Here is a 15,060-nt window from a genome sequence, read left to right on the forward strand (position 1 = left end):
CACCATCACCACAACGCTAACAGATCTTTTACCATAACAACAAATTTATATAGCAACCCCGTTAGACACATTGAGGGAGTAAAGTAACGAAGTGGCTGCCTCCTGATCGAAGTCAAATGTGATTCCATTGAACTAATGATAACGTCTGATCCATGCCAGTGATTGGTGTGACTTGCTTACATATAAACTGTTTCTAGTATACTGACTTCCTATATCAACCTCCGACTGTCTTGCATCGGGTATATGAAACAAAACCAGGCAAGGTAGCATTGCCTTAATCAACCCCTTTTATAACCTTCTTTGGTGGCCGAAGACGGCGCTGCCTGTATATGAAATTTCCCTTATTGCCACAGCATCAGTGAATGGAAGATGAAGCAGTGGAATAACAGGGAAGGAGTATGAATAACGTTAGCTGTATAACTACACCGTCTGAATCTACTTAAATAAATATACAGTGAATAAAGATGAATGGATTGATTAATTCTGACACTGCGATTGTGTTATTTAACGTTGTTAGTGTAACTATTCCGTCTGAACCTACTTGAATACATTTAATAACGATGAATGCATGAATAATGTTGACACTGCATGCGATTGTGTTATTTAACGCAATCGCGAATTCCATGCACAACAGTGACTGGCTGGCTGCATGAGTAACGCTGGCAGTGGGTTATATGCCACGTGAAAGCAGTGACTGAAAGTGACTGCCTGAGTGATGTTGGAAGTAGGAATATCACTAAAAACGACCATTCCGAAATTATTTGTTTGTCTGCAGTGACCGGCGGTGACAAGTGGCCCCCAACTTTACACTTACCAGCAGTGACTGACGGTGACGTGAATGAGAACAAGGCTACACGCAGTTGCCAGGGGCTGCAGTGAAAAATGGTAACCACGAATCAGGGTGCCATCAATAAGTCGGTCTGCTTTTGTGATTGTAGTGACTGACGGGGGAAGAATGGTGTCATGTTACTGTAATGGTGTCAAAATACGTCACTGTGGTACTGTTAGAGAATAATGAAGTGAACTAAACGGTGATACGGTGCATTTCGTTGCCCCAAACAGTGAATTAGGTCGTTGGACAATTCCCATGACAAAACTATATACAGTGCCAAAGTATATCACAGAGTATTTGGAGTTAAACTAAAGTGCCACATTGAACTACATAACAATAAATAAACGTGGGCAAAAACCAGTGCCTTCAGACAGTGCCAGGACCAGAACAGTGACGAAGCGATATTTATCTCTGTTATGCAATGGTGACACGGAAAATCAATGCGTCCAGCAGCGCCGTGGCAGATCCCAGCCGGCCATCACATGAGTGCCACGGTCATTCCAGGGAGCATCAGGCTGTAGTGTTCGCTGCCGAGTCACTAGAAAGGCGTCCGATGGGTGAGACTGTGCCAAAATTATTTACACGACCGCCTCTTGCAGACTCCTTACGTTCTTATGTTCTTATGTTCTAAAAGAAAATATGTATAAACGTATTTTCGGGTTAGGTATGATGGTACAGAGCTCGTTGCTGAGATTTAACAGCGTCCAGTGTGTTAAGACATTTAGGTTGGGTTAGGTACAAATATAGGGAATTCGTTGTCGATATTATAATAACGTTCAATTTGTCAAAGCAGTTATGAACGATTTATACACTAACGAAAAGAAAATATGTATAAACGTATTTTCGGGTTAGGTATGATGGTACAGAGCTCGTTGCTGAGATTTAACAGCGTCCAGTGTGTTAAGACATTTAGGTTGGGTTAGGTACAAATATACGGAATTCGTTGTCGATATTATAATAGCGTTCAATATGTCAAAGCGGTTATAATGAACGATTAACACTAACGAAAAGAAAATATGTATATAAATCCATCGTACTGTAATGTTGGTATAACCCTTATTTTACGTTGTGTTTCGGCGGAATCAAGAAATAAACAATGTCAATGAGATACACTGTACAGGGTCGTTTTATAAGACATTTCGCCGCCCAAGAACACACATTTGACAAGGCTTTCGTAGGAGTCGTGGGCATTTTCAGTAGTAGTTTTATGACCCTGGTGGTAGTTTGACCCCTCTGCTGTATCATGAACCTAAAGAAACACTCATTAGAACCCGACTGACCTCCTCTTTGGCCTTTAAAAATAGCTCATGTGAGAAGTGAAAGTGTCTTATATTACCAACCACAGTGACGTCAAGGTTAGCGTGTCATCGCATAAAAGAGTGAAAGCAATGAGCTACGTGTGACTGAAATAATGTGAATACAACATCGTGCCTCCAGCGCTAGTGATATATGCGGGCGACACTGCAAACGGGAGTGCCATACGTTAGAGGGTCTTCATGGGGTATAGTGCCAGTGTTGTGTGATGGCACTGTAAGGTATATAGTGCCGAGGGAAGAAAATGGGTGTGAAATGTGTTGTGATTGTGAGTTACAGTGATGAGGAATTGCAGTGAAAATTACGAGTAAATATAGTCCCGAGAAAAAGAAAGGGATTGTGAAATAGATTAGGATGTGAGCTTCTGTGATAATGAAGTATAGTGCAAAGAAAAAAAAAACGGGCTGTGAAGTGTAATGAGACTGAGAGTTACAGTGAAATTGAAATACATACAGTGAAAGTGGAATATAAGGTGGAAAACAATGGAAGTGGAATACAGTGCCGAGAAAAGAAAGGGATTGTGAAATAGATTGGGATGTGAGCTTCAGTGAAAGTGGAAAATAAGGTGGAAAACAATGGAAGTGAAATACAGTGCCGAGAAAAGAAAGGGATTGTGAAATAGGCTGGAATGTGAGCTTCAGTGATAATGGAGTACAGTGCAAAGAAAAAAAGCGGGCTGTGAAGTGTTTTGAGACTGCGAGTTACTGTAAAATTGAAACAGATACAGTGAAAGTGGAAAATAAGGTGGAAAACAGTAGAAGTGGAATACAGTGCCGAGAAAAGAAATGGGGTGCTGAAAGTTTTGTGTGATAGTGAGTTACAGTGAAGATGAAATACAGTGGAAGTAGAATACGTGTGATGCCATATATAGAAAGCTCCAGTGACAAGCAAGGCGACAACAAAATTACAGTGATGAAATACTAACGAGTTACAAGGACGATAAGAGACAGTAACAGTGAAAAACAGTGCCATTGCGATACTAAAATGCCATGGGAAGACTAATGGCGGTGCTAAACAATGTGCTATAGTAAATTACAGAGCCAGGGGAAGATATTGACAGTGAAGTAAAGTGCGTTTGTGTATTACAGAGAGGAAGGAAAAAGGAAGGAAAGGGGATGGGAGGGAAGGGAAATGAAGTAGAGGAAGGAAAATGGAGAAAAGGAACGGAAAAATTAGAAAAGAATGGAAAGAAAATCCGAGGAAGAGAAAAGAGGTAAAAGGGATGAAAGAGAAAGAAAGGAAAAGATAGGTTAGGTTAATAGGTTAGGAAGTAATAGGTTGGTGTCAGGAAAAGAAGTTAACAGTGAAAATTAGTGCGCTCGTGAGTTACTACCGGTGAAAAATTTTGTGCCTGTAAAGAGAAAGGAACTGAGGTGGATGTAGAATGGTGGAAAAGGATGGCCTGGCAGTGAAAGGAATCTGAACAGTGCCACAGAGTATTAGCAATTTGAGTCAACGTCGGATAAGTACAGAGTGACGCGTTTTCTTACTTTTCCTTTCTTTTCCTTTTCTTTCCTCCCCTTTCTTTTTCTTCCATGTTTTTTTCCTTTCTTTCTTTTCCCTTTCTCTCCTCTCCTTTCTTTATCTTCCATGTTTTTTCCTTTCTTTCTTTTTCCTTTTCCTTCCTCCCCTTTCTTTCTCTTCCATGTCTTTTCCTTCCTTTCTCTTCCTCTTCTTTCTTCTCCTTTCTTTCTCTTCCTTTCTTTTCCTTTTCTTTCCTCCCCTTTCTTTCTCTTCCATGTTTTTTCCTTTTCTTTCCTCCCCTTTCTTTCTCTTCCATGTTTTTTCCTTCCTTTCTTTTCCTTTTCTTTCCTCCCCTTTCTTTTTCTTCCATGTTTTTTCCTTTCTTTCTTTTCCCTTTCTCTCCTCTCCTTTCTTTCTCTTCCATGTTTTTTCCTTCCTTTCTTTTCCTTTTCTTTCTCTTCCATGTTTTTTCCTTTCTTTCTTTTTCCTTTTCTTTCCTCCCCTTTCTTTCTCTTCCATGTTTTTTCCTTCCTTTCTTTTCCTTTTCTTTCCTCCCCTTTCTTTCTCTTCAATGTTTATTCCTTCCTTTCTTTTCCTTTTCTTTCCTCTCCTTTCTTTCTCTCCCATGTTTTTTCCTTTCTTTCTTTTCCTTTTCTTTCCTCCCCTTTCTTTCTTTTCCATATTTTTTCCTTCCCTTCTTTTCCTTTTTTTTCCTTCCTCTCTGTTCCATACACTCTTTCCTTCCTTTCTGTTTCATTCCATATCCTTTTCCTTCTCTTCTCTTCCTTACTCTTTCCTTCTTTTTTTCCTCCACATTATTTCCGACCTTTTTCTTTTTATATTCAATCCTTCCTTTATGTTCCCTACCCTTTCTTTTCCTTCTCTCCTCTCCTCTTCACTCTTTCCCTTCTTTCTTTTCCATATTCTTTCATTCCTTTTTGTTTCCTACCCTTTCCTTCCCTTCTCTCGTCTCCCCTTCTCTTTCCTTCCGCTATCATCCAGTCTTTTTTTTTTCTCTTCCAATCCCTTTCCTTCCTTTCTCTCCCCATATATATACTTCAATTCGTTTCTTTACCATTACGTTTCCTTCCTTTCTCTTCCCACCCCCTTTCATTTTTTCTCATCCATATTCTTTCCCTCCTTTCTCTTACACATTCTTATTTTCCTTTCCCTTCCTGTCGATTCCATTTCCTTCCACCCTCTTCAATTTCCTTTCCTCCAATCCATATTCTTTACTTTCTTTCGCTTCTTTGCTTTCTTAACTTTCTCTTCCACATTCTTTCCTTCCTTTCCCCTCCCCTCTCCTTTTCTTCCTTTCCGTACCCTTCCATTCCGTTCCATTTCTTTCTCTTCCGTATTTTTCCTACCCTTCCCTTTTATTACCAGCTCGGAAACCACGCCGGCTTCTGAACTGTTTTCCGCCTTCGTCAAATGCCGTTCAATTACTTTTTTACTGTCCTCCCTGGATTCTTGCCGTCCAGGAGGAATACAATATCCTGAAAAAAATATATACGGTGCTAAAATAAAGAATTACAATTAGAAGCGGAAATACAATGCAGAGATATTAGTGTTGTTGGGTACAGTGCCAGACGGATATATAGTGGAAGAGGGAAATGGAGCAATAAGGAAGAAAGGGTGGACAAGTAGGGACAAAGAGGCAATTAAAGATATACAGTGCTAGGGAAAGAGGAAAGAGAAAGTGTGGTGTCAAAAATATACCTTAAGAACAGTGACCAATGGAGATACAGTGCCATTAAGAGAGACAATTCGAGAGACAAAGACAGTGATAGAAGATACATGGGAAAATAAAACGCATAGTGATAAAGTGAAAGGAGATATAGTTCCAGAGAAGGATACGAAACCAGATATTAATCCAGTGCCGAGGACAGACCCAGAAAAAGTAAGAGATATAGGCCTACAGTGATAGAATACAGGCCGTACGGGAAAAGTGTCAAGCAAGGATACAGTGTCAGACGAGGATACAGTGTCAGACGAGGATACAGTGTCAGACGAGGATACAGTGTCAGACGAGGATACAGTGTCAGACGAGGATACAGTGTCAGACGAGGATACAGTGTCGGGCGAGGATAGTGTCAGACGAGGATACAGTGTCAGACGAGGATACAGTGTCAGACGAGGATACAGTGTCAGACGAGGATACAGTGTCAGACGAGGATACAGTGTCAGACGAGGATACAGTGTCAGACGAGGATACAGTGTCGGGCGAGGATAGTGTCAGACGAGGATACTGTGTCAGACGAGGATACAGTGTCAAGCAAGGATACAGTGTCAAGCAAGGATACATTGTCAGACGAGGATACAGTGTCAGATAAGAGAAAACAGTAGCAAAGAGGAATACAGTGCCAAAGACAGATAGAGGGAGAGAAAGCTATAGGCCTCCAATGTCATATAACGAGAGGAGGGGGAGAGACAGACAGACAGACAGACAGAGACAGACAGACAGACAAGACGGACAGGCAGATAGTGGAAGAAAAAAAGTAGTGCCAAAAACTTAGATATCAGATCAGTGCTGTCGGAAATGAGGACGAAAAATATCATACATGCACACTTACACACACACCACACACACAGACCTCCCCCCCCACACACACACACACACAGACAACCCCACACACACACACACAGACACAGGCCCCTCCTCCTTCCCCCCAACACCCACACACAAACAAACACATCGTTCACCTCACCTGTATATATCATGGGTTCGATCTCTCTGGCGGGCCGGTCATACTCCTCTTTGGGCGGGCGGTGGGCGGGGGACACGGGGCGGTGGTGGGAGGGCGAGAGGCAGGGAGAGGCCCCGGCTGAGGTCATGTTGCTGCTCAGGCGGATGTCCATGGTGTGGCAGCGGAGGGCGGCGGGCGACGGACGGCGAGCGGCGGCCGACACAGAGTGGGCGGCCGTGGGAGTCTCAGTGTCTGTCCTCGACCCTCCTATACCTCCATCTTCCAGCGGCCCGACAGCCAATAGGGAGTGCGCATCCTCGCCACGTGGCCAATCAGCGCCCGCTTCGCAGTAGTGCGAGCCTGTCAGCGGCCCCGCCTGGATCCTGTGGGCGTGATCTGATGTAAGTACGGGGGAGTGCCAACGCGGGGCCAATGAACGGCGAGGAGGGGTGGCACTCCCGAAGACGAGGACCAGGAGGAGGAGGAGGAGGAGGAGGAGGAGGAGGAGGGAAACACTGGCACACACATATCCGCCCGCTCTCTGGCTATTGATATCCTCCCCTCCTCACGTCTCTCCCTTTGCCTCCCTTCCTCTCACCCTTCCTCTCCCTCCCTACCACCCTTCCTCTCTTTTCCTCTCTTCCCTCCCTTCCCTCCTCACCTGCCTTCCGGCCCTCCCCCTCCTCCCAATCTTTGCCTCGCCCCCTTCCCTCGCCCCCCTCCTCCTCTCCCTCACCCCCGGAGTTACAAAATCAGCTGATGACGTCACGACCGCCTACGTCACCCCAGTGTATGACGTCACAGGTCAAGTCGGTCTCTCTCTCTCTCTCTCTCTCTCTCTCTCTCTCTCTCTCTCTCTCTCTCTCTCTCTCTCTCTCTCTCTCTCTCTCTCTCTCTCTCTCTCTCTCTCTCTCTCTTCGGTTTTTCCACCTCAGTCTCTTTTTTCCACAATTTCCCTCCCCTTCCCTCCCCTTCTCTCTCTCTCTCTCTCTCTCTCTCTCTCTCTCTCTCTCTCTCTCTCTCTCTCTCTCTCTCTCTCTCTCTCTCTCTCTCTCTCTCTCTCTCTCTCTCTCTCTCTCTCTCTCTCTCTCTCTCTCTCTCTCTCTCTCTCTCTCTCTCTCTCTCTCTCTCTCTCTCTCTCTCTCTCTCTCTCTCTCTCTCTCTCTCTCTCTCTCTCTCTCTCTCTCTCCTTCCTCCCTACCCTTCCATCCACCCTCATGCTTTCCCTCCCTTCCTCTCTCTCCCTCACCTCCTACCTCCCTCCCGTCCAACCCTGCTTCCTTACCGCTCTCTTTTCCAGCCTCCAACTCTCTCTCTCTCTTTCCTCCATCTTTCCCTCACTCCCTCCCTCTCCCTCCTTCCCTTCCTTCCTTAATTCATCTCACGGGTCGCGACATAAATATCGCGGACAAAATCTAATTAGAAAGCCTCGATAAAGCAGATTTACCAACATACGATACATACGAATAATATGAAGGAGCACGCAGGGCCAGAGTGAAGGAGGTTGGTGAGTAAATAAATAAATAAATGGAAAGATGGATGGATAGATGGATGGATGGATGAGTTAGTATATAGAGGGATGAGAATATGGAAGGTAGAGAAAAATGGATGTCATAAAAATAAAGGAGGTGAAGGAAGTTAATGGGTAAATAGATGAATAAATGGATGGATGAATTGATAGATAAATAGAGGGATAAAAAGTACAGTGATGGTTAGACAAATAGTCGTTGTTTGATAATTAGAAAGAAAGAAAGAGTAAATAAGTTGGTGTGTAAGGAAGGAAGGAAGGAAGGAAGGAAGGATAGATAAAAAGAAAGAGAGAAAGAGGGAAAGAAAGAGTAAAAGTGAAAGAAAGAAAGAAAAAGAAAAGAAACGAAAGAAAGAAAGAAGAAAAAAAGAAAAAGATAGATAGATAGATAGATAGATAAAGATAGATAGATAATTATATGTAGAGAGCTTATTGTCAGTTCCTAATAAAAAAGCAGGTAGAGTATATGAAGGCTTTTAGACCTGTGCTGAATTAATACCGTCGAGAGAGAGAGAGAGAGAGAGAGAGAGAGAGAGAGAAAGGGGGCACACACACACACACACACACACACACACACACACACACACACACACACACGAGCAGACAGACAGACATAAAGACGTCCAGACAGTGTGGCAATTGGAGGAATGTGTGTGTGTGTGTGTGTGTGTGTGTGTGTGTGTGTGTGTGTGTGTGTGTGTGTGTGTGTGTGTGTGTGTGTGTGTGTGTGTGTGTGTGTGTGTGTCATTTTTAAGTATGCACTAAAGTAAGGAAACTAAAGTAAGTAATGGAAGGACCGTGCTATGTCATGTTATCTGAAGTGATGAAAGTAAAAAGAAATATAATATTTACCTTATTAATTCCATCACTTGTTCGTGTGTGTGTGTGTGTGAATATGCCGTTTGTATATAAACTGAAAGTGTTGCACCCCGCAGTGTTATCATCGTTATTGTGCAGTTCTGAAGCTTGGCTGACTACGAATACGAGGAAGGTTATAAATCTCTACAACCAATTAGTAAAATGCCTTCTTGGAGTAAGAGAAAACACCCCCATCAAGTTATGTCTAGTTGAGGCTGGAATTCTACCAGCTGAATTCTTTGTTGGTAAGAAGAGAACCTCATTCTTAAAAGAAAAGTTAAGATCACATGATATGGATGAACCCTTTATTTACGTATACGACCTGTGCAGAAGAAATAACACGAGAGGGTATAAGTTTTTGCAGAAGGCGTTAGATTTTAATATTGTGTCTCATCCCCTACAATCAATTAAAAACATCATAAGAAATAAGCCAGATTCAGCCACAAAATATGTTACATACAGATCATCCCTAAACCCCATCTTACTAAAGTCTGTTCACTTAAGTCCGACCCAAGCTGACAACATAAACCTAAGCGTGTTTGCAAGCCGAGTGCTGATTGGCTACTGCTATGGCTTCCAAGTTTTCTTTAACCTCTGTTTGTGTTTATCTCACGCAGCACTTTCTGCTAATCTGCACTGTGCTTACGAACACGCTTGGGTTTATGTTGTCAGCTTTTCAGACTTTTAAATAACGACTGTATGAAAATATTGTACACTCTCTCTCTCTCTCTCTCTCTCTCTCTCTCTCTCTCTCTCTCTCTCTCTCTCTCTCTCTCTCTCTCTCTCTCTCTCTCTCTCTCTCTCTCTCTCTCTCTCTCTCTCTCTCTCTCTCTCTCTCTCTCTCTCTCTCTCTCTCTCTCTCTCTCTCTCTCTCTCTCACCCCTTCTTCCTCCCTTCCTCCCTCACTCCCTTCCTCCCTACCCTTCCATCCACCCTCGTGCTTTCCCTCCCTTCCTCTCTCTCTCTCTCACCTCCTACCTCTCTCCCGTCCGACCCTGCTTCCTTACCGCTCTCTTTTCCAGCCTCCAACTCTCTCTCTCTCTTTCCTCCATCTTTCCCTCACTCCCTCCCTATCCTTCCCTCCATTCCTTTCTTAATTCATCTCTCGGGTCGCGACGTAAATATCGCGGACAAAATCTAATTAGAAAGCCTCGATAAAGCAGATTTACCATACGAATAATATGAAGGAGCACGCAGGGCCAGAGTGAAGGAGGTTGGTGAATGAATAAATAAATAAATGGAAAGATGGATGGATAGATGGATGGATGGATGAGTTAGTATATAGATAGAGGGATGAGAATATGGAAGGTAGAGAAAAATGGATGTCATAAAAATAAAGGAGGTGAAGGAAGTTAATGGGTAAATAGATGAATAAATGAATGGATGAATTGATAGATAAATAGAGGGATAAAAACTAAAAAGTAGTGATGGTAAAACAAATAGTCGTTGTTGGATAATTAGAAAGAAAGAAAGAGTAAGTAAGTTGGTGTGGAAGGAAGGAAGGAAGGAAGGAAGGAAGGAAGGAAGGATAGATAAAAAGAAAGAGAAAGAGAGAAAGAGGGAAAGAAAGAGTAAAAGTGAAAGAAAGAAAGAAAAAGAAAAGAAACGAAAGAAAGAAAGAAGGAAAAAAAGAAGATAGATAGATAGATAGATAGATAGACAATTATATGTAGAGAGCTTATTGTCAGTTCCTCATAAAAAAGCAGGTAGAGTATATGAAGGCTTTTAGACCTGTGCTGAATTAATACCGGCGAGAGAGAGAGAGAGAGAGAGATTTACATAGATTTACATAGAAAATCAGACCACACAGACCCCATGGTCCAGACTTGGTGGTCTGTCCTTAAACCTAAGTGATTTTACATTAATCAGAAGACTCCAAAACGTTGCACTTCTACTCTAGTTGATATTAAGTTGAAGGAAGTGACGGTCGAGCCTATTTTTGAAGGAGTCAATCGTGTTACACTGGACCACTGATGGTGGAAGCTTATTCCATTCTCGCACTACAACGTTGGTGAAGAAAAATTTGGTGCAGTCTGAATTTACTTGTCTACATCTGAGTTTTACGCCATTGTTCCTCGTGCGCAGACTGTCATCGATCATAAACAATGTTGATCTGTCTACATTCGTGAAACCATTAAGTATTTTAAAACATTCGATCAGTTTTCCTCGGAGGCGACGTTTCTCAAGAGAGAACATGTTAAGGGTAGAAAGCCTTTCTTCGTAGGATTTGTTGCGCAAGGAAGGGATCATTTTCTTTGCCCGACGCTGAACACCTTCTAATTTAGCAATATCCTTTGCATGGTGGGGGGACCAAAACTGTACCGCATATTCCAAGTGGGGTCTGACTAAACTGTTGTAGAGCGGGAGTATTACATCTTTATTCTTGAATACAAAGTTTCTTTTAATGAAGCCCAACATTCTGTTCGCTTTATTTGCTGCATCGAAATATTGCTGTGAGAATTTGAGGTTTGACGCGATTTTGACCCCCAAGTCTTTGACGCATTGAACGCTTTTGAGTTTAACGCCGCGCATTTCGTATTCGAACTTCTTATTCCTCGTTCCAACTTGAAGGACCTGGCACTTGTTTACGTTAAAGGGCATCTCCCATCTATCCGACCAAGCTGAAATTTTGTGCAAATCCTCTTGGAGGCTTTGCCTGTCTTCGTCAGTGAGAACCGAGTTACCAATCTTTGTGTCGTCTGCAAATTTACTAATGCGGTTATTGAGTCCAACATCCACGTCGTTGATGTAAATAATGAAGAGCACTGGGCCAAGGACCGAGCCCTGAGGGACGCCACTAGTGACAGGCGCCCATTCTGAGTTAAATCCGTCAATCACTACTCTTTGTTGTCTGTTGCTCAACCAATTCGCGATCCATTGGTTTACTTGACCGTCAATACCTATTTGCTTTAATTTGTAAAGTAATTTATGATGCGGGACTTTATCAAACGCTTTCTGGAAATCAAGATAGACTACGTCCAGTGATTTGGTTACGTCATAAACAGTGAATAGGTCGTTATAAAAGGTTAATAGGTTTGATAGGCAGGATCTTTTGTTTCGGAAGCCATGTTGTGAGTCCCCAATCAATGAGTGGCTTTCAAGGTAACTCACAATTTTGTCTCTAATTATGCCCTCAAGTAGCTTACCTACAACCGAAGTTAGACTAATGGGCCTGTAATTACCTGGTACTGTTTTGTCTCCTTTCTTGAAAATCGGTGTCACGTTAGCCTTTTTCCAATCTGAAGGGACGATGCCTTGTCGCAAGGACATATTGAATACGGTTGTGAGGGAGGAGAGTATTTCGCTCTTCGTTTCTTTCAGCAGAGTTGGATATACTTTGTCAGGTCCAGGACTTTTATTTGTTTTAAGTGAATGGAGAGCTTTAAGGACTTCATCGGTTGTTATTTCAAAATTAGGCAATGCATGCTCGAGATTTACAATAGTACTGGTGTTGGTGGTAGCGAGAGGAAGACTGTTAGTATTAAACACCGAGGAAAAGTAATTGTTTAAGAGGTTTGCAATGTGTTGGCTGTCAGTCACTAGTGCACCGTCGCTGTTTGTTAAAGGTCCAATACCACTTTTGATCGCCTTTCTGTTGTTTATGTAACTGAAGAAAGATTTCGGGTTATTTTTACAGTTAGCTGCAATATTTTCTTCATATCTACGCTTTGCCTGACCTACTAGTCTTTTTACTCGTCGCCTGGCATCATTATAAAGTCTAATGTTCTCGGGCGTGCTTTGTTCTTTCTTTAACCTGTAAAACAATTTTCTCTCATTGACTGATTGTTTAATTTCGCTATTAAACCACGATGGGCGTTTATTAGTGTTAATTCGCTTCTCGCACAAGGGGACGAATGTGTTCTGCTGAGTGAGTAAGTGATTTTTAAGGCTTAGCCAGGCTTCCTCTACGTTGCCGTCATCTGATAGTTGTATTTCTGTTAGTTTTTGTCGGATTTCTACGAAGTTAGCTCTTTTGAAATTGGGCACCTTTACTTTATTTTCAGTCACTGATGATTGAGCTTTAATGTTGACGCGCACTAATTTATGATCGCAAGAACCGAGGTGTTCTCCTACCGTGACACTACTGACAAGGTTATCTTGGGTCGTTATAACAAGGTCGAGTATATTATTTTGTCGAGTTGGCTCAGAAACCATTTGGCTTAGATAATTTTCTTCTAGAAATTCGATCATTCTATGTGACTCGCCTTCTGTACCTGACAGTGTCGCCCAGTCGATATGGGGGAGGTTAAAGTCTCCTAATATCAGTGAGTCGCTGTTATTAAGTGACTGCCTTAAGACGCTGTACATTTCAAGGTCGTCATCGAGTGATTGCCAGGAGGTCTGTAGGTGACAGATATATTTAAATTGACTTTTGCAATGTTTACTCGCACGCACAAATGTTCTACGTTTCTGTGTCCCGGTTTTTTGTCAGTGTGATGCAAATATCTTTTGACATTTAGTTCGACTACACCTCCTCTACGTTGTACACTATCTTTGTTGAAGAGTCTGTAGCCATCTATGTTGTATTCGGAACTTAAATAAGAGAGAGTGAGAGAGAGAGAGAGAGAGAGAGAGAGAGAGAGACACACACACACACACACACACACACACACACACACACACACACACACACACAGACATAGAGACGTCCAGACAGTGTGGCAATTGGAGGAGTGTGTGTGTGTGTGTGTGTGTGTGTGTGTGTGTGTGTGTGTGCGCGCGCGCTTGAAGCAGTAGCAACAACAGTATAGTAGTTCGCGCACACACACACACACACACAGGTCACTCCCGTTTTAATTAGTAATCATCAAACTCAAAAATTTTCCCCTCACCTTCTCCTCCTCCTCTTTCCCTCACCTCATCTTCATCCTCCTTACCCTCACCTCCTCCTCTTCCTCCCCCTCCTCTTCCTCTTTCCTCCTCTTCTTCCCTCTTACACACCGTTCCCTTTCTTTTCCTCACTCCTTATCCTTCTTAAATCATCCTCTTAATTTTACATCAACTTATTCATCTTTTTCTCACCATATCATTTCTCTCTCTCTCTCTCTCTCTCTCTCTCTCTCTCTCTCTCTCTCTCTCTCTCTCTCTCTCTCTCTCTCTCTCTCTCAATTTATAAATTAGGTCAGACAAGTCGTAACTGTTTCTAATTCACCTCCAAAATATGTGAGAGAGAGCTGTTGTTGTTGTTGTTGTTGTTGTTATTCATGGTGTCTATACTTCATAATTTCACCGATGTCTATGGCGTGAAATTCCTGTAGTACTCTTTCATTTGTGTGGCCGCGTGTCATTTCGGGTTTGTTATATGTTAAAAGCTGTCATAATAGTGCTAAGGGAAAATGATGTGGTGTTACGTAATAATGAAAAAGTTTACCTGTTTATTTCTACTCAATTATGTGTGTGTGTGTGTGTGTGTGTGTGTGTGTGTGTGTGTGTGTGTGTGTGTGTGTGTGTGTGTGTGTGTGTGTGTGTGTGTGTGTGTGTGTGTGTGTGTGTGTGTGTGTGTGTGTGTGTGTGTGTGTGTGTGTGTGTGTGTCATTTTTAAGTATGCACTAAAGTAAGGAAACTAAAATAAGTAATGGAAGGACCGTGCTATGTCATGTTATCTGAAGTGATGAAAGTAAAAAGAAATATAATATTTACCTTATTAATTCCATCACTTGTTCGTGTGTGTGTGTGTGTGAATATGCCGTTTGTATATAAACTGAAAGTGTTGCAAACCGCAGTGTTATCATCGTTATTGTGCAGTTCTGAAGCTTGGCTGACTACGAATACGAGGAAGGTTATAAATCTCTACAACCAATTAGTAAAATGCCTTCTTGGAGTAAGAGAAAACACCCCCATCAAGTTATGTCTAGTTGAGGCTGGAATTCTACCAGCTGAATTCTTTGTTGGTAAGATGAGAACCTCATTCTTAAAAGAAAAGTTAAGATCACATGATATGGATGAACCCTTTATTTACGTATACGACCTGTGCAGAAGAAATAACACGAGAGGGTATAAGTTTTTGCAGAAGGCGTTAGATTTTAATATTGTGTCTCATCCCCTACAATCAATTAAAAACATCATAAGAAATAAGCCAGATTCAGCCACAAAATATGTTACATACAGATCATCCCTAAACCCTTGCTTATTAAAGTCTGTTCACTTAAGTCCGACCCAAGCTGACAACATAAACCTAAGCGTGTTTGCAAGCTGAGTGCTGATTGGCTACTGCTATGGCTTCCAAGTTTTCTTTAACCTCTGTTTGTGTTTATCTCACGCAGCACTTTCTGCTAATCTGCACTGTGCTTACGAACACGCTTGGGTTGATGTTGTCAGCTTGGGTCAGACTTAAGGGAACAGACTATAGTACATAATATTTACCATAGTAAAATTTA

The 15,060-nt window shown here is 42.3% G+C and overlaps 1 protein-coding gene across 1 annotated transcript in view; it reads right to left on the minus strand.

Moving 5' to 3' along the window:
- The window catches only part of LOC127008079 (glutamate decarboxylase-like), a 136,425-nt gene that overhangs the window by 93,422 nt on the left and 27,943 nt on the right, over positions 1–15,060 (minus strand). Inside the window, exon 2 of the mRNA XM_050879633.1 lies at positions 6,319–6,680. Within this exon, the coding sequence (XP_050735590.1) occupies positions 6,319–6,469 (151 nt within the window). The 5' untranslated portion in view covers positions 6,470–6,680. The remainder of the gene's footprint in view (positions 1–6,318; positions 6,681–15,060) is intronic.

Source organism: Eriocheir sinensis, chromosome 37 (assembly GCF_024679095.1).
Source record: "Eriocheir sinensis breed Jianghai 21 chromosome 37, ASM2467909v1, whole genome shotgun sequence".
Lineage (NCBI taxonomy): Eukaryota > Metazoa > Arthropoda > Malacostraca > Decapoda > Varunidae > Eriocheir > Eriocheir sinensis.